General features: G+C 52.2%; 4 protein-coding genes across 6 annotated transcripts; 1 reads left to right on the top strand and 3 right to left on the bottom strand.

The window, feature by feature from the left end:
* Positions 1 to 560: 560 nt before the first annotated feature.
* Positions 561 to 2081, top strand: Ctxn1 (cortexin 1). The gene is made up of 2 exons (XM_045150365.1): positions 561 to 698; positions 1089 to 2081. The coding sequence occupies exon 2, from the start codon at positions 1109 to 1111 to the stop codon at positions 1355 to 1357; it is 249 nt and encodes an 82-aa protein (XP_045006300.1). The 5' UTR covers positions 561 to 698; positions 1089 to 1108; the 3' UTR covers positions 1358 to 2081.
* Positions 2082 to 3704: 1623 nt separating this feature from the next.
* Snapc2 (small nuclear RNA activating complex polypeptide 2) lies at positions 3705 to 6649 on the bottom strand. 2 transcript variants are annotated; one of them, XM_004672189.2, is made up of 5 exons: positions 6431 to 6649; positions 5816 to 5923; positions 5601 to 5669; positions 4546 to 4858; positions 3705 to 4440 (listed from the first exon to the last, which is right to left on the bottom strand). In XM_004672189.2, exons 1-5 carry the CDS (start codon positions 6611 to 6613, stop codon positions 4115 to 4117), a joined length of 999 nt encoding a protein of 332 aa, XP_004672246.1. In that variant the 5' UTR covers positions 6614 to 6649; the 3' UTR covers positions 3705 to 4114. The 2 variants fall into 2 exon arrangements, with proteins under 2 accessions (XP_004672246.1, XP_045006967.1); XM_045151032.1 differs by lacking the exon at positions 5601 to 5669.
* A 1617-nt stretch (positions 6650 to 8266) lies between these two features.
* Tgfbr3l (transforming growth factor beta receptor 3 like) lies at positions 8267 to 11191 on the bottom strand. Its single transcript, XM_045149163.1, is given in 8 exon segments — positions 8267 to 8669; positions 8890 to 9094; positions 9486 to 9860; positions 9863 to 9898; positions 9901 to 9948; positions 10026 to 10137; positions 10441 to 11013; positions 11015 to 11191. Coding segments are annotated over 6 exon segments (1098 nt in total). The 3' UTR covers positions 8267 to 8669; positions 8890 to 9094; positions 9486 to 9708.
* A 1057-nt stretch (positions 11192 to 12248) lies between these two features.
* Map2k7 (mitogen-activated protein kinase kinase 7) lies at positions 12249 to 24728 on the bottom strand. Of its 2 annotated transcripts, XM_004672187.2 has the most exons (12): positions 24551 to 24728; positions 22815 to 22862; positions 18977 to 19118; positions 18799 to 18865; positions 18576 to 18689; positions 16100 to 16219; positions 15837 to 15944; positions 15563 to 15742; positions 15398 to 15478; positions 15148 to 15290; positions 14576 to 14621; positions 12249 to 14479 (listed from the first exon to the last, which is right to left on the bottom strand). In XM_004672187.2, the coding sequence occupies exons 1-12, from the start codon at positions 24672 to 24674 to the stop codon at positions 14345 to 14347; spliced, it is 1308 nt and encodes a 435-aa protein (XP_004672244.1). In that variant the 5' UTR covers positions 24675 to 24728; the 3' UTR covers positions 12249 to 14344. The 2 variants fall into 2 exon arrangements, with proteins under 2 accessions (XP_004672244.1, XP_004672245.1); XM_004672188.3 differs by lacking the exon at positions 22815 to 22862.
* Positions 24729 to 25172: the final 444 nt, after the last annotated feature.

The raw sequence follows: 25172 nt of genomic DNA, 5'->3' as shown, positions 1-25172 counted from the left end.
TGGTCATGCACAGGCAGTCAAGGTCAGTGAAAGCTGCAGCCCTAAAGGGGACCTCCTTGTCTGGTCAGGGCCCTTCCTACTTGTGGGGAGACTAGTAAGAAAAAAACAAAACAAAACAAAACAAAACTCCACCACAGCTGCCTGGGGTCTCTGGAGTTGGGTCCCCAGGATAGAAGTGTCAAAGGCCCATGAGTAACGTTAAGGGCTATTAAGGCCTCCTTAAATGGAGTCAGGAGTAAGGGGTCTAAGAATGGGGATGCAGGCACTAGGCCGGGCAGGAGTGTCTGTGATGCTGTGGGTGAAGTGTGGCAGCTACCCACTCCCTGTCCAGATCCTGGGTAGTCCTGGAGCTTCACAACTCTCGGATCCTCCGCAGCTGTCAGGGATAGGGGTCCAGCTGGGGCGGGGTCGTAGGCCTGCGCAAGGCACCTTGTGCAGCCTCCGCCCTCGTCGCTCCGCCTCCCGTGGTGGCCCCGCCCCCGTCACCATGGGAACAGCCGCTACTGTTGGCTGGCGCGCGGCTTTCCTTCCTTGGTCTCTGCACCGCTTCAGGGGCGGGTGGGGTGGGCTGAGCTGAGCCAGGGGCTGCGCGTGTTGCTGCCGCCGCCTGGGAGAGACCAAGAACAGGGTCGGCGCGTGCGTCCCGGAAAAGAGCAAGGACGCCAGGCTGCCCGTCCCCGTCTGGGTCAAGGCCAAGGGTGAGGGGCGCTCCAGGATGGGGGCAGTGGTGGGGAAGGCGTCCCCGGGAGGCCGAGAACAAAGGGAGAGAGGAGAGGGAGTGGGGACTCGTAGTAGTCTCGTTGTCCGGGTCGCGGACCACGGGTTCGCACCTGTTGTGCGCGGGCGGGACCGGGCTGGGGCTGCCTGTCTCCGCTGCCAGCGCCCCCACCTGTGCTCAAGACCGGAGTTGGGTCTCCTCGTGGTGGTAGCGGCGAGCTTGAAGGCAGGACATGGGCGTAGCCCGGGACAGCGGCGCGGACTGGGAACCCTGCGGGGCGCGACCAAGGGGCGATGACAGAAGGGGCGACGTGGAGGTACAGGAGTGCGTAGCCTCATCCCCGCGCCTCGTTCGGGCCCCTTTTTCGCAGGGCGCGCGGCGATGTGAGCCATGAGCGCGACGTGGACGCTGTCACCCGAGCCGCTGCCGCCGTCGACTGGGCCCCCGGTGGGCGCAGGTCTAGACGCGGAGCAGCGTACGGTGTTCGCCTTCGTGCTCTGCTTGCTCCTGGTGTTGGTGCTGCTGATGGTGCGCTGCGTGCGCATACTGCTCGACCCCTACAGCCGCATGCCCGCCTCATCCTGGACCGACCACAAGGAGGCGCTTGAACGCGGGCAGTTCGACTACGCGTTGGTGTGAGGAGGCTGGCGTCCAGGGCAGGCTCTCGGCTAGTCTCCAAGGGCCAGCCCGGTGGGGCTACACCCGCATGAACTGCGCTCAGAATTGCTCGTCCCTAGGCCCGGGGTTGAGGGTGTTTAAGAGAAGTCCAGGCCATCTCCCCTTAGGCCCCACTCATTTCCCCTCTTAATCCAGCAAGAGCCCCTACTTGTGCCTTTGTCTACCCAGTCCCTTCCTCTCTGCTACTCAGCTAGTCCCCTACAATCTAAAGTGGGAGGAGTCCCTTACCAATAACCCCGTCTTTCCCCAATGTATGTGGCTCTGCTACTGTCCTGCTGTCAGGTATGAGTGTCACAATCTTTCCTGGGGGTGCAGACGCCTTTGTCCTCTACTCCCCTCCTAATGATCCCAATTTTGCCATGATTGAATGTTGATCCTCTCCTTGAACTTGGGCCCTGCAAGGCAAGCTCGCTCCAGCCCACAGTGGAAGCTGCATACCAATAATGCACTGCACAGCCAGTCCCAGACATAAACCAGGAAACCCACCATGGCGGCTGTGTCGAGGATGCGTGGAGCTTTCCATGGAGGAAGAGCACAAGCCTGGCTCATCCCCTCTCCAGCCCAGGTCAGCGTGTCCTTCCTCCTCCCCATTTCTTGTTCCTCATCCCCTCACCCTCTCCCCCATACATTTGACTCTTCCCTGCTTCTGAGTGATGAAGATAATAAAAGCTATTGTTGAGGCTTACAGCATGCCAAGCAGCTGACTGAATTAGCCCCTTCCGTTCTTAGACGGTTTGCCCTTGGGAATGGTGAAGAGCTAGGAACCTTAGCATCTTCATTCTCCAGAACAAATAACTGAGCTCCAAGCTGCTAGAACGACTAGCTACGTGCCTAGTGTTCAATTGGGCTGAAAGTGGAACCCAGTTCTGACATTTGTATTCTTCTAACTGCTGCCCTGTCCTACAGACACTCAAATCCACACACATTTTCCCTACCTTTGTGTAGCTGACATAACCATCTCCACCCCCACCACACGCACACATGCACTACTTTTCCTTTGACCCAAGGAGGTGCTGGAGACCATGAACTAGCACTGGAGATTGTATTCAACCATACCTGCAGCTCTAAATCTCCTGAGCTTGCTCCCTCCTGTGCATCATTTTGTGAACCTTGGAACCAGTGCGTCTGGCTTTGTGGGACTGTGAATATGAAGTGGGCTGGCTCAGCTCCATAGTTTGCCTGGAAGAGATGTGTTGTGAGCCCCCGGGGAGCCGTGTGCAATGTGTGTGGGGAGAATTAAGCCTTTCTATAAAAGGAAAATCGTGTGAAGTACTGCCCTGCAAACTGAAAATGTACCCACTCTCAGATGATGGCTTGGGGGAAGTGCTGCTGTGGGGGAACACCTGCCTCCCCAAGAAGTTCCCTAGTCCTCCCAGCAGCACTCCCAGGAGTGAGGTCTTAGGGATCAGCCACGACTCCAGCCAATTTCACCTTTGCGTGTGTAGGTATGTGAATGAATGCATATGGAAGCCAGAGAACAACTTTTGATGGTGTTCCTCAGGCACTGCTCTTTTTTTTTTTTTTTAAAGAGGTAGAGTTTTACTCTAGCCCAGGCTGATCTGGCCCCAAGGAATTAACTTGTCGCCACCTCCCCAATCTTTGGAATTACAAGCATATATATCCAGCATTATGTTATAGATAGATTGGATAGGTAGATGATAGATTTTTTTTTTTTTTTCAAGGTAGGGTCTCACTCTAGCCCAGGATGACCTGGAACTCACTCTGTAGCCTCAGACTTGCCTCAAACTCATGGTGAACCTCCTACTTCAGCCCCCTAAGTGCTAGAACTAAAGGCATGTGCCATCACATCCAGTTTATACCCAGCATTTTTTTTTTTTTTTTTTCAAGATAGGGTTTCACTCTAGCCCAGGCTGACCTGGAATTCACTATGTAGTCTTACGGTGGTCTGGAGCTCACAGTGAACCTACCACCTCTGCCTCTCAAGTGCTGGGAATAAAGACATCTGACACCATGCCTGGCCCTTTAAATATCATCTCATGTTTTTCTTTCTTTTTTTAAATTTTTTAATTTTTTTGAGGTGAGGTTTCACTGTAGCTCAGGCTGACCTGCAATTTACTATACAGTCTCAGGATAGTCTCAAATTTACAGGGATCCTCCTACCTCTGCCTCCCCAGTGATGGGATTAAAGGCATGCACCACCACACCTGGCATACCCAGCATTTTTACGTGGGTTCTGGAAATTGAACTCAAGTCCTCATGCTTACCTGGCAAGCACTTTACTGACTGAGCCATCTCTCCAGCCTTTCATTCTCATCTTTCTTTAAGTCATAGGAAAAATAAAGCAAAGTGGGTAGATGAGCACTTTATTGGAGGTCACAAACCACCCCAGGAAGGAGCAAGGACAGTGTCAGGTAAGGCCTGGGAAAGTGTTGGACTCCAGACTGAAAGACTACAAATGGACTCCTAAACAAAGGGCACGTGAGTGAAATGGGTTACAGTGTGAGTGACACTGGTACCCCTAGCACAGAACCAGATATAGCTGAGCTGTAGAAGCCAGCCCCATTTTCCTGTTCAGGTATTTATATTGCCTGTGTGTACAGTCCTGTCTCCACTCTCCATGGCAACTGTGCTTCCACTTCTGAGACCCTGAGTACCATGGCAGGAACCTTCCTGAACAATCCTCATGACAACCCAACACCAGGGGCACAAGCCTGGGATCCCAGGGGAAGTCAGTGTGTCCACTGCTTGCAAAACTCCTCACCTTGCAGGAGTAGTTGCCCGGCCCAGGAGCTCCAGGGGCACCAGGAATGGGTTTAGGGGGCAGATCCCAGATGCTTGCCAGGCCAGTCTCAATTCTCTAGACTCAGGAGCTTGAGGATTTGCCTGGTTATGCTCTTCTGGCTCATTGGAGCCAGTCTCACCATCTTCAGCCCCGAGCCTTGGGCTTCGTCTACCAGGGGCATTGGGTTGAGGAGTCATCAAGTGAGCATATGTTTTGTTCATATGTTCCACCAGAGCTGTGCATGGCAGTAGAGACAGCTCCTCAGGAAGTGACATGAGTAGATCAAGAACCACGGCTGACTCTGATGTTGGAGAGAAGAGGGAGGGACAAGGGTGGGGCCAGGGCCTGAGCATCTCCTTACCCCCACCTCCTCCACAGTATAGCCCCTGTTCTCAACTCCTCTCACCAGCTGCTGAGAGCTCAAGGCCATGGCCACTTCTGGAAGAGAGGGACAGGTACTTGTAGATCTTTTCAAAGTCCACGCTGAAATATCCCTCTGCTGAGGTTCCATCCAGTGATTCCACTGGGGCATCTGGGGCAGGGTCAGATGACTCTGGGGTGTGGCAAGAGGCCTCAGGAGACTGGCTAGAGGTCTTAGGGGCACTGGGGTCCCACCCTGAGTGGGTGATGAACAGCAGTGGCTTTCCACAGGCCTTTGTGGGTTTGGGGGGTTTAGAGTGCAAGAGGCTGATGGGTTCCGCTGCAGCAATAGTGAGCACCTAAAAGGCAAGAGCCATCATGGAAACAGAAAGTGTTTCATCTTTCACTGACTGCCCTGTTGGGCTTAGGCTGTGTCCTCCACCTCTCCCCATTTCCCAAATCCTCCCTGCCACCATGCTGAGGAAGGTAGTACACATAAATGATGGCTTCAGAGACAACAACTTCTTCCTCTTCCCTTCCTAGCTCCCTTCCTGTGTGGTGTGCATGTGTATGTATATTTGTATTTATAAAAATGCACGTAAGTGGGCATGCATGCAAGTGGAGGCCAGATGTTAACCTCAAGTGTCTTCCTCTATCACTTTCCACCTTATTTAGTGAAACAGGGTCTCTCACTTGAGCCCAGAGCTCACTTGATTCCAGTAGTCTAGCTGACCAGCTTGCCCCCAGGAACCCTATCTCCACCTTCCAAGCACTGAGGTCACAGGTGGGCCACCACACCCACCCAGTATTTATGTGGGTGTGGAGGTCTGAATTCAGGGACTAACACTTGCATGGCCAATGCTATACAGACTGAGCCATTGCCCCAGCCACCAGATCCTCTTTGAGACAGTGTCTCACTAGAACTCACCATGTGCCCTGGCAATCTTCCTGCCTCTTGCCCCACAAGTGCTCCCATATTTGACTAGACCTAGAACACTGTATATATGAGGCTCTTTACCACTGAGTCATACCCACCCCAGTCCTATTTTCTTTGGACCCTGTCCCCTGGGGACCAATGATTCGTCTAGGTGATAGGTATACCTGGGAGAAAGCTGTAGTCAGGGCTTCCTCCAGTGGGCCTGTTAGTTTCTCAGCTAAATCTGTCCATACCTAGGTGGAGTCAGAAGGCACATGGTCAATCCTAAGATCAGCACCCTGGCTCTGCCAAGCCCTGCCTCTCCCGGGGTTTCCCTGACAAGGTTATGACCCTTTCAAGTGCCAGTCCAGAGCATCCTTGCTTTGTCTATCTGCCTCACCTCTATGGGGGCTGGAAGTTGTGCTTCGCAGTGCCTTGGACCTGGATGCACTTTCCGAATGGCCTCCCGAACCACTCGGCCTTTGAGCTGCTGAATGAAATGCCGGACCTGAGGTGGAGAGATGGGGAGGCTGAATAGGCAAAAGTCAACTGCTTTGCTTGCTCCATGGACACCAACTGTTCCCTATGCTGGGCTAACCTGGTGTCATGAATCCCAGAAACTGTCAAGATTTGATACTCACGCAAGGCCTCAGTATGTGTGACCAGATATCTAATGAAGATGTAAAGCCCAGGCCTGCTCCACCTTCTTCCAGAGGCACCTATGCTGTGAACTACCCAATTCATGTCCACTCCACCTCACTTCCTCTCGCTTCATCCTTACTTCCAACTTCACTTTTTGTTAAGTCCGTTTCTGCTCACTTTTACTCCACTTACACCACAGCTCCGGAGCATTCTACCCGGCCCAGCCCTCCGGTCTACCAGCGGCCCCGCCCACAAATATCAACGCGGCTCCACCCCTAAGTTTACCAGAGGACTCACTGGTGGTTCCTCTCTCGTCCCACCCACACACGAGTACGCCCCGCCCTCAGTCTCGCAGGGGTTAACAGCCCCTGACCTCAGCTTCACTGCGGCCCTGCAGCTCGGTGGCCAGCTCCGCGGCGTCTGGCTCCGGCTGGCCACGCCGGCTTTGAAGTAGTCTCAGTAGCTGCCGCTTCTCGCGGGGACTCCAAGCTGCAGGGCCAGTCACCTCACCCAGGTAACGTGCCGGGACCGTACGCCGTCGCTGCGGTGGCTTCATGTTGTGCGTCAGAGAGGAACTGGCACTCTAAAGGCCGCTTCCTTGTGGGCGTGGCTACGGTGGCCGCAGAGGCCTGAAACCACCAAAAAACTGAAGAGGGGCCGTGGCTCGTATTTGCAGTTCTGAGAAAACCGCTTTGGTAGAAATGGTAGCGCTATTGTGGCAGGATCGAGCCTCTTTTTTTTTCCGTTTATTTTTATTTATTTATTTGAAAGCGAGAGAGAGAGAAAGAGGCAGATAGAGAATGGGGGCGCCAGAGCCTCCAGCCACTGCAAACGAACTCCAGACGCGTGCGCCCCCTTGTGCATCTCGCTTACATGGGTACTGGGGAATCGAGCCTTGATCTTCGGTCCTTAGGCTTCACAGGCAAGCGCTTAACCACTAAGCCATCTCTCCAGCCCAGATTCCATGTTTTTATTACAGAAAAAGAAAACTTGAGACAGAGTCTTGTACAGAAGCCCAGGTTAGCTTCAAACTTTCTCTTTTTTGTTCCCTTTCCTTCCTGTCTTTTTTTTTTTTTTTTCCGAGGTAGGGTCTCACTATAGCCCAGGCTGACCTGGAATTCGTTATGGAGTCTCAGGATGGCCTCGAACTCAATGGCAATCTTCCTACCTCTGCCTCCCGAGTGCTGAGATTAAAGACGTGCACCACCACGCCCGGTTTCCTTCCTGTCTTTTTGTTGTTTGTTTGAGGTAGGGTTTCATTGTAGCCCAGGCTGACCTGGAATTCACTATGGAGTCTCCCGGCAATCTTCCTACCTCTGCCTCCCGAGTGCTGGGATTAAAGGTGTGCGCCACCATGCCCGGTTTCCTTCCTATCTTTTTGTTGTTTGTTTGAGGTAGGTTTTCACTGTAGCCCAGGCTGACCTGGAATTCACTATGGAGTCTCCCAGCAATCTTCCTACCTCTGCCTCCCGAGTGCTGGGATTAAAGACGTGCGCCACCACGCCCGGTTTCCTTCCTGTCTTTTTTGTTGTTTGTTTGAGGAAGGGTTTCACTGTAGCCCTGGCTGACCTGGAATTCACTCGGTAGTCTCAGGGTGGCCTTGAATTCTCGTCAGTCCTCCAACCTCTGCCTCACCAGTGCTGGGATTAAAGGTGTGCACCACCAGCCCGGTGCCTCCAGTCTAGGCAAGCGCTTAACCACTAAGCCATCGCTCCAGCCCTGCTTCCTATATTTTTAAAACTATATATTTTACTTCTTCGAGAAAGAGAGTGAAAGAGACAGAGAGAATGGGCAGACAAGGGCCTCCAGCCACTGCAAACAAATTCGATGCATGTGTCACCTTGTGCATCTGGCTTTATGTGGCTGAGGAATTGAACTTGGGTTATTAGGCTTTGCAGACAAGTGCCTTAACCACTGAGCAATCTCTCCAGCCCCGAACATTTTATTTTTATTTATTTATTTGAGAGCGACAGAGAGAGAGAGAAAGAGAGAGAGAGGGGGAGAGAGAAAATAGGAGCGCCAGGGCCTCCAGCCACTGCAAACAAACTCCAGATGCATGTGTCACCTTGTGTATCTGGCCTACCTGGATTCTGGGGAATTGAGGCTCCAACGGGGGTCCTTAGGCTTCACAGGCAAGCGCTTAACCATGAGCCATGTCTCCAGCCCCCAAATGATTTTTGTTTTCTGAACGATTTTTTTTAATGTTTGCGTTTCACCTTACTCATGAGCTAGAGCCAACACGTCATGTGCCCTCCCTACATCCTTGAACAAACTCATGAAACCCCAACTATGTGCTTTGCTTTTCTCAAAGGTGGACAGCTGTCCTTTCAAAAGCCTTGGCTTTCCAGGCTGGTGAACGCCTCTAATCCAAATCTTTGGGAACCCTGAAGACCTTGGACAAGTGATTCATCTTTTGCTGAGCCTGTTTCCTTGTCTGCAAACTGCCTAGTAGTTTCATTGTGCCTATGCATGGAGGAAGGAGCTGGGTAACAGGGATTTAAAGAGCTCAAGACTGAGGTGACAAAATATGCGATGCAGTCTTGACCAGCAAGAAGAGACCTGAGCCATGGCAGGGTCTGGGCCCTGGGAGTGGCGATCAGAGAAGGCTTGGCCTGGGGAAGATAAAAGGAGGCGGGTGGGGCTGGTGTTGAAATGGAATCTGGCAAAGTCGGTTGTCACTTTGTTTGAGTCTCTCTTGGCATACTTGTACATAGGCATTGGAGTACCACACTCGAGTCCCACCCCTCCAGTCTGGATCACCTGTCCAGAATCTCACTAAATTCTGGTTCCCTGTACCGCCTGCCCCTTGTCCCTCGCCCCTCTCCCGCGTACCTTGCGTATACACTGCATCCTCCAGAACTCAGCAAGTCAGCAGAGCTTGAGACCAGGTTTTTTTTTTGGGGGGGGGGGTGAGCAAAGAGGAGGGAAGAAGCGCAGAAGTCGTAGCCCCAAAGGATCGTGTCCAAGTTGGTAGGTCTCGGTCCCTCCTGAAACCAAGTCTAGGTGCATCTCAGGAGCTCGCTGGGTCATACCATCCCTGTGGAGGGGTGGCACAAGCTGAGAGAAGGAACAGTAGACGGGCCAATCTGTTCTTGTGGGTAGGTATTGGCACCTTCCATCAGTTTAAATGCCAATTCTCCTCGCCTAGTGCCTGTCCAGGCTGCCCAAAGTTTAAGGACCTCTCACTATTTAGCGTCCACAATCCGCCGCAGGTGCCCCCATTCCCTGAGTTCAATCCCAGCTACAACTGAGTTCGATCCCAAATGATACAATCTCTGACAAGTTACTGAACTCAGAGTGCCTCGTTTTTCTCGTCTCTAATGGGGATTATAATAGTATCTACGTGAAGGTTGTTAGGATGAAATATGTAAAACATTTGGAACTATGTCCATGCACAAATAAGCACTATGAAGGATCGCTATCATTACCTTCCTTGTCCAGCTCTTGCTTCTGATCTCCCCTCCCGTACTTCCCTGCCTCACTGGGGCCTCCGGAGCCCAAGGCTGTTGGGCGATGCTCTATAGGATTGACGGTGGTGCGAAAGCGCTGGTAGAAAAAGCTGGCTGGAGTAGGGGTTGCTGCACGCTGGCCACGGTAGCGCGCCCCCTGGCTGAAGCGGCTGCAGTTGTAGCAGACCTTGGTCTAGGGATGTCAGGCCCCTTGCAGGCTTGGGATCCTGATGAGCCCGGGCCTGGATGCGTTGGAGTAGGATGCTGGTCCAGCAGAGCAGAGGTCGGTACCTGAGTGTGCGCAGACTAAGCCGAGCCCGGCTGCCAAAGCAGCGCCCAGCACGAAGGCGGCAATACTAGCGCCACTACTGGCGCAGGCTCTAGCGCAGCTGAGCAGCAGGCTCGGGTCGTACAGCTCCAACGGCGACGCTCTTGGATGGCCCTGTGGGGTGTGCAACGCTGAGACTGGGCCCAAGACCAAGTTATCCTTTCCACCCTAGCCCAAAGATGCGATCTTACGCCGGAGCGGCCTCGGTACTGTAACCACAATAGGCTGTGTCAAGGTGTGCAGGTGGGGGCTCTCGTCGCTCCCGCCACTGGGGCCAGCCCGTGCCTCATCCTGAGGCAGGCACTGAGGGGAAGAGATGGAGACGTCAGAGTCTGGCGATTCCGGGTCTGATCACCAGGATTCCTAAGATAAACCTGAAGGCCCAGCTTTGCATCTCAACTAGGAAGCCTCCAATAGGCCTCCTGGAAATTGGACCACTAAAGGGGCCCTGAGAGCCCAGCCCTAGAAGACTCTGAATAATCCCTTTATATCACATGGCTCTGCTCTTTGCACCTAGCCTGGGAAGCCCAAAATAAAGTGTGGCCATTACAGGCTTTGGCATCCTGTCTTCAGACCCTGGGGAAATCTGATATCCACTTAAAGGGCCTCAGAGCCTTGTGGTAGAGGAAATCTGGTGTCCATGTCCAGTCTTTGAAGGAATCCTTGCTCAGAGCCCCAAGAGTCCCCTGGTGCATCCCTACACCCAGATCTCAGCCTGAGACCCAGATACCAAAGCAGCCCTCCCCCAGCTTGTGTCCAGCTGTACAGAGAAGTCTTCAGCGACCAGATTTCCGTCTCTGCACAAGCGCACCCGTGGTGCCGGTGATGGTGGCTGTGGCGGTGGCAGCAGCTCAATTGGCAGTGCAAAAACTGCACGGAGGCGTTGAAGACTGGATGCAGACGGAAGCTGGCATGTGCTGGGTGAGCAGCATCCGGGTGCAGTGATGGCGGGAAGGTGACCCAAGTGTGAGCTGGGCAGCCCCCGCGCAGCAGCCCCAGGGTCGGGTGTGGACTGTGTTACTGAGCAGAGATGCAGGGCCAGGAACTAGGGCGAGGATAGACGGGACAGAGCCACCTAGGGAACGGAGGTGCCACCAGGATCATCCTGTTCCCCACAGGTCCCCCACCCACCATTGGTGCTCCCAGCACAAAGACACGACTGTCTTCAGGGACTTCCAAGCGGCCCCGCGTGGCACGTAAAAGCATCTTCTGTGTTTGACAGCTCCAGATTAAAAAGGGGTCTACTCAGCCAGGGGCCAAGTGCACTGGGGAACCTGGGCACTATAAAGGAGCACAGAGGAAGGAGGATGTGCTCCCCTAGGCCCTCTAGTAAACGACTACACTTCTGATAGGCCATCGTTCTCCCTATGTGGGGCCACGGGGGTGTCTTTCCCTTTCCTGGCTTTTTCCTCTTGCATAGTAGAGAATCCTGTGACAGAAGTGGTTGAGAGAACCGGATGATGGAGGGTCAGATTGAAGAAGTCGGAAGTCTTTGTCCTGAGAAGTCTACTTAAGAGACTGAGTAGAGCTATCTGCTTTCTGAGGGAAGGTAGGTGCTGTTATCAGTGGTGAACGGGAACATGGAGGGCACAGTCTTAGTCTATCCAAGCCACTAGGGTCTGAAATTTAGCGAGTTTCACACTCTAAGATGAAGGACAGTGGCAGGAGTGTGAAAGGGTCTCTGTTCTCCCCTCATGGAGCTCCAAGGCAAGAGCACACAGACTACAGGTTTAAGACCACCTCCAACAAGTGTTCAACTGAGGTTCTTGTCAAGCAGAACCTGCATAGCTGGCCCCACTCCCACAGCCCTTGTCCTCACTTGGATGCTGGGGACTCTGAGGAAGTTTGAATAGGAGCCAGTCCAGTGACAGGAATGAAAAGACCCTTCCCCCACCTACTCCCAGGTACAGCAAAAGGCGAAGCTGGTTAAGAATAGCAGATTGGAGTGTATTAGCCCAGCCTGTACATACCAAATGATGCACTGGGCAAGGTGGAAGTCCCAGTGAGCAGGGCCAGTAGGAGCTGTGATGCCCAGCATAATGCCAAGGCTAAGGCTGGAGTACTTTGGGTCAGCAGCAGACACACCTGGTTAAGCTGCACCCAGACCCTGGCCTTAAGTGGGGCAGCCATCAGAGGAAAGCTGGGAGCAGGGGTGGGGAAATGAGGTGCTGACATCACAGCATGTGTTCAAGGCCTGCATAGATTAAAGTTTCCTCTCCTGCTCCACCCGAGTTTACTAGAGAGAAAGGGTCCCTAACACAAGCTGCTTGATACCGAGCAAGTCACTCTAAACACCTCCCACCCAGCCCCAAGCCCAGTCTGTTTCCCCTCAGTATTCACTCCTCATCCACCATATAGTATCCCAAATCCCTTCCCACATCTCCATACTACAAGACTTGGGAAACACCACAAACTCAGAAGAAAAAGGAGAGGTTTTATTCTCAAGCATCTAAGGATTTACAAACAAGGGCATTTTGTTTTAAAAAGGAACAGGGCAACACTGGCAGCCTAAGGAGGCCATGGGCTGGCTGGTGGGCTGAACCAGGCCACCCCAGGGCCCCTGCCTGCCCGGACCCCTCTGCTTAGGCCAGAGGGATGGCTGGTGGCAGAGAGATCTTGGGAAGAGGTTGGGGATGTAAGGAAGCTCCCCTGGGGCTCTTGCTTAACACTGAAGAGGAGGGGGTAAGAGGACACACTCAAAACAGAAATAAAGTTAAATAAAAATAAAACCAGGCAGCCTGGCCTTTGGGCCTGTGCTGGCTCTGGGAACCAGCCAAGTGACTTTCCAGCTACTCACAAAGGCCACCTCCTATGCTGGTGGCTGGGTGGGGGCCTGGTCTGTTAGCCTCCCTGCCCCATTCCTAACACCTCCAACAGGAGAAGAGGGGCAAAAGAGGGTGGCTGCCCACTCTTGGGTGGGGGGCAAAGATGACGACTTCTATTACATTTTAAACATGCGGCATTTATGAATATATTGAGTCACTATGACAGTTAAGAGGCCATAGTGACACCTAAGCCTATGCTGCTTCAGCTACATCCAGCGAGGCTCCTCACACCTTTGGTGTTGGTTGGGTTTTGTTTGCTTTTTTTTTTTCTTTTTTCATTATATTGTTCTCTTGTCCACTTGATTTGCATGCATGACCAACAAAAAGGAAACACCCCATCCTACTCTGGTGGATGAGGAGGTTCCAGTGGGGCACCAGAGCCTGGGGCCTGGAATGGACACCTGGTCCTTCCCAGTCCCAAGCCTCAAGGAGGGCTGGGTTTGGCCAGCTCTGGGTGAGCTGAGGGGATAACTCGGGAACGGTAGGGGTAGTCACCTCACACTATTGTGCCCCAGTCTGGCCTCCTCTTGCATTCATGCCTATCCCTGTCACACATGCTCCAACCTTCCAATCCACTCCCTTCACCTTCAATCACTCTTCAGACAATACCTTTCCCTTGGCCACCTGGCCCTACTCTGTTATAGATCCCCTAGGGTCACCTCCGTATGGTCCCCCTTTTCCACCGTCCCTGAAGGCCATCTGTTTGGCTAAGGCTCCTTGAGCTCCCTCTGTGCCACCTGAGCTCTTCAACTTACCCCCAAGCTGTAGCCAGTCCCCAGACCCAAGGGAAAAGGAGCCCCCAGAGCCCAAGTTTGTGCCTTGTCTCTCCTGGGCCTAGGGCATCTCCTAGGCCAAGGCTGACAAGGAGCAGCGGTCCAGGCCCCCAGTGTCTGAGGGGGGGCACCACAAGCAGCTAAACATGACTTTGGTAAAAGTTTCTGAAGGTACTGGCACTCCCCATGAGAACAAGCTCTCCTCCCCACTCCCCCCAAACACCCCACCAAGTACAATAAAATACAATAAACTCCAAAAAGGACCCCCTGAGATCAAAGAGAGATAGAGCGACGGAGGGAAGGAGCAGCCCCATATGGCTGCAGTCACAATACCCACATGGCGGCCATACTGGGGCAAGGACTTGAGGAGGCCTTAGTGGACCTGGGGCTTCCACTGAGAAGTAGGGGTAGCTTGGCCCAAGTCTGGGCCAGGAGAGAAGCAGAGGATAGGAGGGAGACAGGGAAAGATGAACAGGGAAAGAAGTAGAGGGAGGGGACAGAAAGCAAGCATGTGTAGGAAAGGGGTGGAAGGGATAGAAGCTCAGAGCTTAGGGGTACAGGATGGGGGCTCTCTCCTGGCCCCTGGGAACCACTGCAGCCCAGAGGTTATGACTGAATAAATAGCGGGTCTGCTCATGGCTGTCTTCTGTTCACAGTGTCTGTCGGGGAGGATGCACATAGCCAGCTGACCCCAGGGTAGGAAAGGCTACAGCCAGGCAGGCCCATCTGTCCACAGCTGGTGGGCAGGGAGGTGGAGGTGGAGGTGGATGGGCACCACCTACTTTCTGTCCTCAGCCCTCAAAGGCCATCCAGGTCCCTGGTCTCCCCTGGTGGCAGCTAGGTGGCCAGATGGAAAGGGAGGGCCTGTGGCCATGCCCCTGGGCCCCTCTGGGGCTGGCTGCCACCATGAGGCTACCTGAAGAAGGGCAGGTGGTGCTGGCTCAGGACCCCACTAGTCCTCGGTGACTCGGTCTTGGCCATGACGTCCTTGAACCAGGATGCCACATCTACCTCAAGTGTCTCGTAGTGCTTGATAAAGTTGTGTTCCTGTGGGCCCAAGGGGTGGTTTAGGACATAGGGTCCTGGCCTCATACCAGGCCCAGGAGAACTTCCCACATGTTCGGGTTGGGCATAGGTACTCACAAGTAACTTATTATACTTTGGTCTCTTCCTGTGATCTTTAGTAAGGCTAGAAGAAGAGTAGGGAGGAAAGAGAAGTGAGAGCAAAGGAGGAGGGGCTTAGTTGCACTCCTGTGCTCAACCCTCCCCAGAGTGCCAAGAGTCTTCCAAATCAGTGGGAAGCAGCTACTGATGTCCTCAGGACAACTTGCTGACAGCCAGGCCCTCCCCAAAGCCTCCTGGCCATTTGACATGATGAGGGACCTGGCTTGGGGAGCTGGAAATAGAATGTGTACTTCACAACTAAGAGAAGAGTGGGGCTTCCCCAGGAAGACTCAGGCATGGACTTCCTGTACAACCTCCCATAGCAAAACCCTAGGGCTACTATGTCAAGTACCAGTAAGGCCAGCTGTCTTCTTAGGCTAGGTCCAAACCCCAGCTAGTGATTCCCAAGGCTCTTTTGTGCAGCCCCTGGCCAGTAGCCCACCTGAAGCCCTCTATAACCCCCCCTCCGCCCCAAAGCAGCTCTGGGCAGACACACCTGACTTCCCAAGTCACCCTGGAGTGGAGGGGCAGGGCAGGGTAAGGGTGCTCACCAGTCTTTGACAAATGACTGGAAGTCCCCTGAGAAGCCCATGTGACTGGGCAGCAGTGGGGGCTCTTCCTGGAGGACTTTGGTGAGGACCTCAAAGTCTGTCTTGCAATTCTTATAGGGAAACTGTCCAGTCGCCAACTCCACCTAGGACGCAGACAGGTAGGGCTGAGATGGCAGAGGAGGGGGTCCCTGTCTTCCTTCTTTGCCCTAGAAGGTCCCACCCCCAATACGTAAGTAGGGTCCTAACTCACCAATGAGATGCCCAGACTCCACACATCAGCCCGGATGTCATAGTCAGGTTTTGTGGGATCCGGTGGATCAATGCGTTCAGGCTACAGGGGATGAGAGAGAGGATGTACCCCAAGAGTAAGACCAGCCCCCACCACCCCAGTCAGGCCCAGCTGGGCCCCACTCACAGCCATATAGGCAGCACAGCCAGCACTCCGTGTTTTGGCCTTGGAGTCAACGAGGCGACCACTAATGCCAAAGTCACAGAGCTTTATCTGGCCCCGATCGTCCAGCAGGATGTTGGAGGGCTTGACATCCCGGTGGATGACACCATGCTTCTCCTTCAGGTAGTAGAGCGCCTTCACAATCTACGTACGTACAGAGGGGAAGGCACTTATGATGGGAGGGATACAGGGACCAAGGCTGCTCCCCTGGCTGCATAAGCCCCTCTTAGCTCCTCACCGCCACAGTCATCTTGCCCAGGATCCGCTCAGGTATGGGACCCTGCATCCGCTTCTTCAGCTTCTCTGCACATGTGCCCATGAGCTCCATGGCAATGAAGACATCAGTCTGCAAAGGAAGGAGGGTGGCACATGGAGCTTGGGCTTGCCATGTCTTCCCACCCAGCCCAGGTGCACTCCAGTCGCATCCTGGTAGCATGTAGGCTCCCTTTCCTTGAGGGACCTAGCCCATGACTAATGTGAGTGCCAACTCAGGTCACTCACATTAGTGATAAAGGTGCCAAAGCACTGGACAATGTAGGGGCAGTCATGACTCTTCAGCACCACATCCAGGTCCATGAGGATGCGCTTGTTCTCCTCCTTGTTGCCCGAGCGCCGCATTTGCTGCAAATAGGAACAGCAGAAATCAGTAGCTTTTTTTTCTTAAAAGATTTTACTTTTATTATTTATTAGAAACAGAGAGAGGGGAGAGAAAGAGAGGGAAAATGGGCATGCCAGGGCCTCCAGCCACTGCAAACGAACTCCAGACACAGATGCCACCATGTGCATCTGGCTTAAGTGTAACCCGGAGAATCAAACCGGGGTCCTTAGGCTTTGTAGGCATGTGCCTTAACCTCTAAGCCATCTCCCCAGCCCAGAAATCAGTAGCTTTTTTATATACTAACAACAAACATGCAGAGGATGAAATCAGGGAATTACTCCCATTCACAATTGCCTCAGAATAAATAAATAAAGTACCTAGGAATAAATCTAACCAAGGAAGTAAAGGATTGCTACAATGAAAACTTTAAAACACTCAAGGGAGATACTGCATAAGACATTAGGAAGTAGAAAGATATCCTATGTTACTGGATTGTAAAACCAATATTGTGAAAATGTCAATCTTACCAAAAGCAATCTATAACATTTAATGCAATCCCCATTGAACTTCCAATGGCATTTTTCATTGAAATAGAAAAAACAACCCTAAAATTCATTTAAAAATACAAAAACCCCTCGATTATCCAAAACAATTTTGAGCAACAAGGCGGCGGCTTGTGTTATCATCATATTCGATTTTAAGCTATACTACAATGCCATAGTAACAAAACAGCATGGTATAGTGGCACAAAGACAGACATATAGATCAATGGAACAGAACAGAGGGTCCAGATGTAAATCCAGACTGTTACAACCATCTGATTTTTGACAAAAATGCCAAAAAAAAAAAAAAAATTCAGTGGAGAAAAGACAGCCTCTTCAACAAGTGGTGCTGGGAAAACTGGACATGTGTATGTAGAAGGATGAAAATAGATCATGTCTCTCTCCAGGCACAAGAATCAAGTCCAGCCAGGCATAGTGGTGCACACCTTTAATCCCAGCACTCAGGAGGCAAAGGTAGGAGGATTGCTGTGAGTTCGAGGCTGCCCTGAGACTCCATAGTGAATTCCAGGTCAGCCTGGGCTAGAGTGAAACCCTACCTCAAAAAAAAAAAAAAAAAAAAAAAAAAAAAAAAAAGAATCAAGTCCAAATGAATCAGGGACCTTACTATCAGACCTGAAACTCTGAAACTGCTAGAGGAAAAAGTAGGAGAAACCCTTCAACATATTGGCGTAGGCCATGACTTGCTGAGGCATAGCCATAAGCCACAGACTGTTAACTAGAAAAATTTCAGTGCCAGGGATAGGATACCATCCAGTGAGTTGTTGGTCAGGGAGGTCCCTGATGCCCCCCAAACATTATAGGCTATTGCCAAGTCTCTTGGTTTCCCACCAGGAATAGATGGTAAGACCCTATTGCTGAAGACTCCACATGCCTAAGCTGCAAGGTCCCCGAGAAATCAAACTGGGGCTGAGCTGAAAACCTTCTCCTGGTAGACCAGCAACAGAAAGCTGGAAAAAGCTAAACTGCATGCAGCCTTATGGGAGATAGAAGCCATTAGTGGTGAAAACAGTGGACACTGCAAGCCTCAAGTTTGGCCAGCCAAGCCAAATGAGCCAATAGGTGCAACAGTGGCATGTCTGTTATGGGGGAAACCAACTGCTCTCCAATTGGACTGGAAGCCCACTACACAGGAGGGAATACATGCCTGAATACTGAAGTCCTATGATGGGGGAAGTCATGAGTCCTAGGGGTGTAACACCTGCTGGTATCTGGCTTAATGCATGTATTATGCTCACCAAACTGCTCAGTAAGCACTTTTCTTAATGCTCATACCCATTAATGCTATTCTCACTTTTGGTAAGAGAAGCTTCTCACTTCAGATAGCAGTGACCACTGGAATGACCCCAAAGGTGACATAATGCTGAGAAGATGTGATGGAGGAATGTTCAGCACTGAAACATCTCTATCACACCTTCCAAGGTTCAGGGTCCATTGTGGAAGAGGTGGCAGAAAGAATGTAAGAGGCCAAAGGAAGGGTAGTACTGGTTACAATGCAACTGACCACACAGAAATTGGCCTTGATATCCATGACCTCACAGTACCTAGTACTATCTTCACAAGAACCTCATAATAGGAGGAAAAGATGATGACATCAAAATAAAAGAGAGTCTAATGGAGAGAAGAAGGGGATATGATAGAGTGGATTTGTGAAGGGGAAAGAGGAAAGGGGAAGGAATTATCATGGTTTATTGTAACTATGGAAGCTGTCAATAAAAAGGAAAAAAAATATATATATATACATGTAAAAGGAGGGATCTTTATACTAAGTAGCCTGCTGGCCTAGAATCCAGCCTAGTGAGTAGGGGTGATGGCTTACCTTGACAGCAATGACATGGCCTGTCTTTCGGAAGCGCATCTTCCACACCTGACCACAGGTGCCGCTGCCCATCTCGCCCAGGTTCTCCAGGTCATTGATTTCTGCCTGGTAGCGCTGTGAGGAGAGCAAGGGGGCTGGAGGGTGCCCAGGGCCTCTGTTCCCATTCCCCCAGGCCTGGCTGTGTCCTGTCACTGCCCTGTGGGTGCTAAGGAAAGAGTAGTACCTGGCCCCCGATGGTCAGGTAGCCTGTTTGTTTCATGATCTCCTGAAGCTTCTGGTCAATCTCAATGCTGGGGAACAGAGAAAAGGAGTTAGGGGAAAGAAGTCCTATAACCTTCACCACCCACCTCCCTGGGACCAGCATAAGAGGGCTTTGTGCTGGCCCTAATCCAACAACTTACCTCTCCATGCTGCGGGGTGTGAACAAGGTTGATGGGAGCCCCAGCATGTGACGGGGCCGGGCAGGGGGTGTAGGGTGCTGTGGGGAGCTCTCTGAGGACGGTGAGCGGCTGCCCCCATCATTGGCCAGTGGGAGTTGCAAGGCTAGGGGGTTGAGAACCAGGGGCAGGGACGGGGTTAGTACCAAGCTGGTTGAACCCTCATCTTCCCCTCCCTGATATCCCTGAATCAGACTGGCATAGTTCCCAGCTCCAGTGGCTGAGGCCTTCCTCCCCACTCCCTGAGCTATTCTCAGGATACCTTCTTCTGTCCTGACATGGAATGGCATAGACAGGGATGGTTCCCAGAGGCTGATGGTTTGTCCACAAGTATATGCTTGTGGAATAATAAAGTGGGGTGGCCTCCCTGGCATGTCTCTTTTGTCCCCACTTCTTCCAGGAAGCAGACCTACCTAGGGCCACAGCACTCACATGGGACCATGTAAGGATATAATGTCCAACATGATCAGCATGGGCCCTGGCCTTGCCACCAGCATTGAACTTGTGGCTACCTCACCCCACATTCTGCTCCTAAGCCAGGAGAAATGTCCCCAGTTGGCCAGCTGGCTAATTTGTGCACCTCCCACCCAAGCCTGCAGAGCTGGGGCCAAAGGAGGGGAGGGGGCAGGACCCCCAGGTTAGGCCTGCATTCTTTGATGGTTGACAGGAATCTATATGTCATAGCTCAGCTAGGAGGTTGCTAGGCTAGGTAAGAAGAGGCAGGTGCTGGGCCAGGCAGGGAGTTCAGTACTTCCCAGTAACCTGCATGCGGACAGCCCAGGCATGCTACAGGTAGGAAGTGGGCAGGCAGCGGGCACCATAGAATGGGCAGGCAGTGTTAGAAAGTGGTAGGAGGGCCAGGAGACATACAGAAAAGAGTGTAGACTTAAGACTCAGCTATCTGGAAGAGGCACTGAAAAAACAGATCAGAAAGAATGGGAGACAGAACAGGTAGTTTCTTCAAGAGCTAGGGATCTCCTTGGCCTAGCTGCAGGGGCTAGGACTCCTGTGTGGCTCTTTGGGATGCTTGTCCTCTACAGACTCCTTGCCCACCATGATCCTAGGCCCTGGCTGTGATGCCTGGGAAGGGCAATAGTTTCCTCAGCTCAGGGCCTTAACAAGGGCCCTCCAAAGATCACTCTCTAATAGCCATTAGCATATCTCCTGTCCATACGCCCTGCCTCACTACCTCTTCTTCCCATGGCTTGCTGGCTTCCAGTGACTTGGATCCATGGCCAATGGGTAAATACAAATGGGCTCATGAGTTGCTGGCATCCAGGCCCTTTCCTAGCCCTGGTGGGTGGCATCCTGACCTCAGCCAGCAAGAGTAGATAGGCAGAGGATCCTGACTCACACTCAAGATGAGGGCAGGTCTTTCCAGAGTCTGGCAGAAGCAAACGAAGAGCTTGGTGGATATAAGTGGGCACAGTGCTCACCACCAGTCCAGAGGACTTACTTCCTCATACCCTCTCCTGCAGCTCTTGGCCAAGCAATAGTATCATGATGTTGCCATTCCTGTGCCTCAGCCCTGATCATGGCCCCAATTACAGTCCTGAGCCCATGCTAGCTTTCTTCCCCAGCTCTTAACGTCTTTGCATCCAAAACTCTAGGAATTGCTCAGGGATCATCCCCAAGGAGGTATCTGAACCCCTATACCTGGCACCTTCCTCTCTCTGGGGTAAGGACCATAACCCAAGCCTCCTCCACACCTTCACCCTACTGGTCCCCCTTCCCTGCACCGTCCACCAAGCCCTCCTGAGCTGTCTCAGAACCCCCCAGGAAAAAGGCTACTGGGCCCAGACTCTGGAACACAGCGGGGATCTAAGGGGGGCTAGAGTGGAAAATGGAGGAAGATACACACTTGTCTTAAGAACAGAGATTACAGGGGCAGCAGGGTATGACAGTCATACAGGTCAGGAGGAGTGAAAATAAAGAGTGTGAAAAAGGAAGAGGATGAGAATGAATGAATGAATGGAGATCATAGGGACACATGACCACTGACAGGAGCCTTGGATGTGTAGGCTACCAGTCCAATATGCATGTACACTCACATGCAAGCACACATACACACTAAGAACACACAGGGCAAGCATACAATTGATGTAACATGGATAGAGCTACTATCTTACACACACACACACACACACACACACACACACACACACACACACAGGTTGGGAACACACAGTTTATCCAGACAGCAGCTTGCCTCTTGTGCCAATATAGATGTTCTCTCCCTACACACACAGGATGCTGCACACCTTGGAGTCAGCATGGCTTAAATGCCTAGCAGCATCTTTATGTGTGTGCTGGTAGGAGGCTAAACTCCCTAGAACACTCCACTCAAATTCTTTGCTCTAGAGGTTCTCCTTAAGTGACTTCCTACAGAGTGCTTCACTCTATCAGAATGTTCTTGTAGACCAAGAATGAGGTTAAGGTCCACTGGTGGCCCCTACTTCAGCTTTAGCCCCACAGGACAGAAGCTAGGCCTATTCTGCTCACTGCTATCTCCCTGGTGCCAAGAAAGGCACAGTACAAACAGAAGGATACCACTCATTCACTCCATAGTTGAGATGAATTGAATACACAAGGTGGACCAGCCCAGACCTTCTCAGCTACACACACTAGCCTGGCACTATATTCTAGAAAGAAAAGAAAAAAGGAAGGAAGGAAGGAAGGAAATAAAGAAGCAAAGAAAGAAAGAAGGAAACAGAGGGAGATAGATAGATCAATCTGGGGCTTGAAAGATGGCTCAGCTGTTAAGGTGTTTGCCTGTAAAGCCTAACAACCCAGGTTCTATTTCCCAGAACCCATGTAAAGCCAGATGCACAAAGTGGCACATGTATCTGGAGTTTGCTTGCAGTGGCTGGAGGTCCTGGTGTGCCCATTCTCTCTCTGCTTGCAAATAAATAAATAAATCATTAGCTGGCTGAGGTGGCCCATGCCTTTAATCCCAGCACTCAAGAAGCAGAGGTAGAAGGATCACAGTGAATTTGAGGCCAGCACAGGACTAGAGTGAGTGCCAGGTCAGACTGGGCTAGAGCCCCTACCTCAAAAGAGCAAAATAAAAATCAATCTTTATGCAGGGCATGGCGGTGCATGCCTTTAATCCCAGCACTCAGGAGGCTGAGGTAGGAGGATCATTGTGAGTTCAAGACCACCTTAAGGCTACATAGTGAATTCCAGATCAGCCTGGTTAGAGAGAGACCCTACCTCAAAAATCAAAACAAAAAACCTCAAAACTCTTTGTGTGTGTTGATATGTGAGTACAGGCATATATATGCATGCCATAGCACAAGTGTCAAGTTGTCAGAAGACAACTTCACGTTTCAGTCTTTGCCTTCTACCTTGAGCCAGGGTCTTTTTTTTTTTTTTTTTCCTGTTGAGTATGCCAGATTGGCTGACCTGCAAGCTTCCAGGGATTCTCATGTCTCCACTTCCCATCTCAATATAGGTGTGCTGTGATTACATGTTCCCACGGAGCCATCTCCCTAGCTCCCTCTCTGTTTTACACACACACAAGCACACACATTATTGTGTATTGCTCATTGCAGGAGCTTATTTCCTCTTCTAAGGGGTCCAAACTGAGCCAAAGAAGTGGTGGGGAGGTAAGAGGACAGAAAACACTGGGCCAAGCTCATACTGCTCTAGTGGAAGGAGAGTAAGGAGACTACACACACACACACACACACACACACACACACACACACACATATCATAGATAGGAAAGGCATTCTGCGGCCAGGGCAGCGGTTAGATCAATTTGCAGACGTGCAAGCAGTGATGATAAAAAGGCTGGTACCTGCTCGCTGGGACGGGGCAGGAGCAGGGCTTAGAGTGATCACAATAACTGGATGGGGAAAAGGAAGAAAAAAAAAACACCACCATAAATCACAACAGAAATAACTGATTTGTCCAACAGAAAAGAAATCAAATTGTAATGAAGAGGAGGGAGAGGCACAGGGCACCAAATTGCAGAGATGGATGGAAACTGAGAGAGATGGGAGGATGGGAGGAAGGGATGAAGTCGACAGACACAGACACCTGCAGGGGGCTCCTTGGGGCCTGCCTGCCATGGGCCTCACCAGGCCTTGCTCTGCACTGAGAAAAAGCCACCCCTTATGACATACCCGTACCCAACCCTGTTCTCATCCACGGAGGCTGGGGAGGATAGCCTTGCAAAGCCCAGCAGGGACTCTCCAAGTCTTGGCTAGATTTCCGGTCCCAAGCAGCAACAGCATTTCCACCTGAGTCTGCGATATTTCTCTGGTTCCCCAAAAGACTCCCCAGGGAGGAACCCAGGCAGACTCCAAGCCAGAAGAGGAAGGGATGGATGAATCCACATAGGGACGGGTGGATGTCAGGCTAGGTGACCATGACCAGGGAATAGATAGACTTCTTAGCTAGAGGGGAGCCTTTTCCCCTTGTTAGGGTCATCCCACAGGAAACTACATATACTCCAAGGATTATATCACAGGAACATAAGAAAGCATTCTGTTAAGTCAAAAGAGATAAGCATAGGGTTACCAGGGGAACCACTGGTCACAAGGTCAGTGGCAAAGGAGAAAATTCAATTCCTTCTAACAAGAAAAGACTTGGGCACATAGGTTTGTGGGACTTAGTAAGGTTACATATGGTTATAGTGGTACCAGGTAAGGTATGTGTGGAGGGAAGCAGCAGCATGGCTGTTGATCCAGGACTGCACAATGTCAAGGAGACAAGCAGAGACGGTAGGATCAGAAAGTGATTATGTTTGCTGGATGAGAGTAGATATCTCTCTCTCTCTTTCTCTCCATATATATATACAGTCCTCAGGTGTCCTTGAGGTAGGTGTTGAGAGGGTGTGGAGTTGACAGACTGGGAGATGGGTATGTTTTGGGGAGAGGTAGATAGGTAGATAGGTATATGAAGGGCCTAGCGTATGGTCTGCGGAGCCCCATAACAAGGTGTTACTGAGTAGGGAAAAGGAACCATCATGTCATCACAGGGGTCAAATTAGATGTAGATCATTGTTCCATGTGTCACTAGGCAATCTCTGATGTACTCAGGGCAGGTGTGTGCATACACATGTGACTCAGATCAGGGGAGGCTAGATGACTTAACAAGCAGAAGTGAAATCACTGAGTCGAAAGACATTTGATTATGTTTGTAGACAGTAACTTGGATGAAGTCACGGATGCAGGGGGTCCAGGAGCCGGCTCTGTGCAAGTGAGAAGGTTCTGAGATCACTGAGATGAGGACAGGCCATCGGATGCAGAGGGCCTCGCTTGTGAACCCAGTAATTAGGCTCTCGGCCCCAAAGGTGGGAAAGCGCGTCTCCCTCGCCTCGGGAGACGTCGGCCTTCCCGGGGTGCGACAGCCCCATGTATCCTCCCACACCGGGTCACCGTGACCCTCTTCCCGCAATCCGACGGCAAGGAGGGGAAAAGGGAAGGAGCTAGAGCACCCCGGAAGCGAGGGCGGGGCCTGGAGGGGGCGGGGCCTCCTGCGGCGCGCGCCTTGCCCCGCCCGCCCCCTCCCCCACGCTGCCGGGCTTACTGGGCCTGGGCCGCTGCGGGCTGATATCCAGGTTGAGGTCGATCCTCCTCCGGGCTTCGCGGTTCTCCTGTTTCAGCTTAGCTTCTAGGCGGGACAGCTTTTGCTCCAAGGAGGACGCCGCCATCTTCCCCGCCGCCGCCGCTCACCGCCGGACTGCCCGTCAGTCCGGCAGACAAACACCGCACTGCGCATGCGCTTGAATGACCCCACCGAGCCGCCATCGTGCCCAACACCGCGCATGCCCTAGTTCACACCCGCCCTGCCCCTGTGCAAACTTTCGCGCGTGCGTACTTCGTCCCAGTCGTGGGGTTACGCCACCTAGAGTTAGCAACGTGCAACACTCCTATCCACCGCCTACCGTTTGTTACGCATATCTGAATCCCCCAGCCCTCCTGAGGCACTGTGTGAAGACCCAATTCTTTAGAGCGGAGGGAGGAAAAGGCTCGCTTGCTTACAGCTGGGGAGACGAGCTCTCCATCCTCCCTGGGCTTCCTCGGGGCGCGCGCACTACTGGCCCAGCGTTCCTTGGCGGGTTTTTGCAGTCGTCTAGATGTGCGTCCTCAGACTTCTTCCCCACCCGGTTCTCCCTGGCAGCCGCGCTCTCAGAACTGCCTTCCTCCCC

This window comes from Jaculus jaculus, chromosome 5 (assembly GCF_020740685.1).
Source record: "Jaculus jaculus isolate mJacJac1 chromosome 5, mJacJac1.mat.Y.cur, whole genome shotgun sequence".
NCBI lineage: Eukaryota > Metazoa > Chordata > Mammalia > Rodentia > Dipodidae > Jaculus > Jaculus jaculus.
This window is presented reverse-complemented; position numbering and strand designations above follow the sequence as displayed.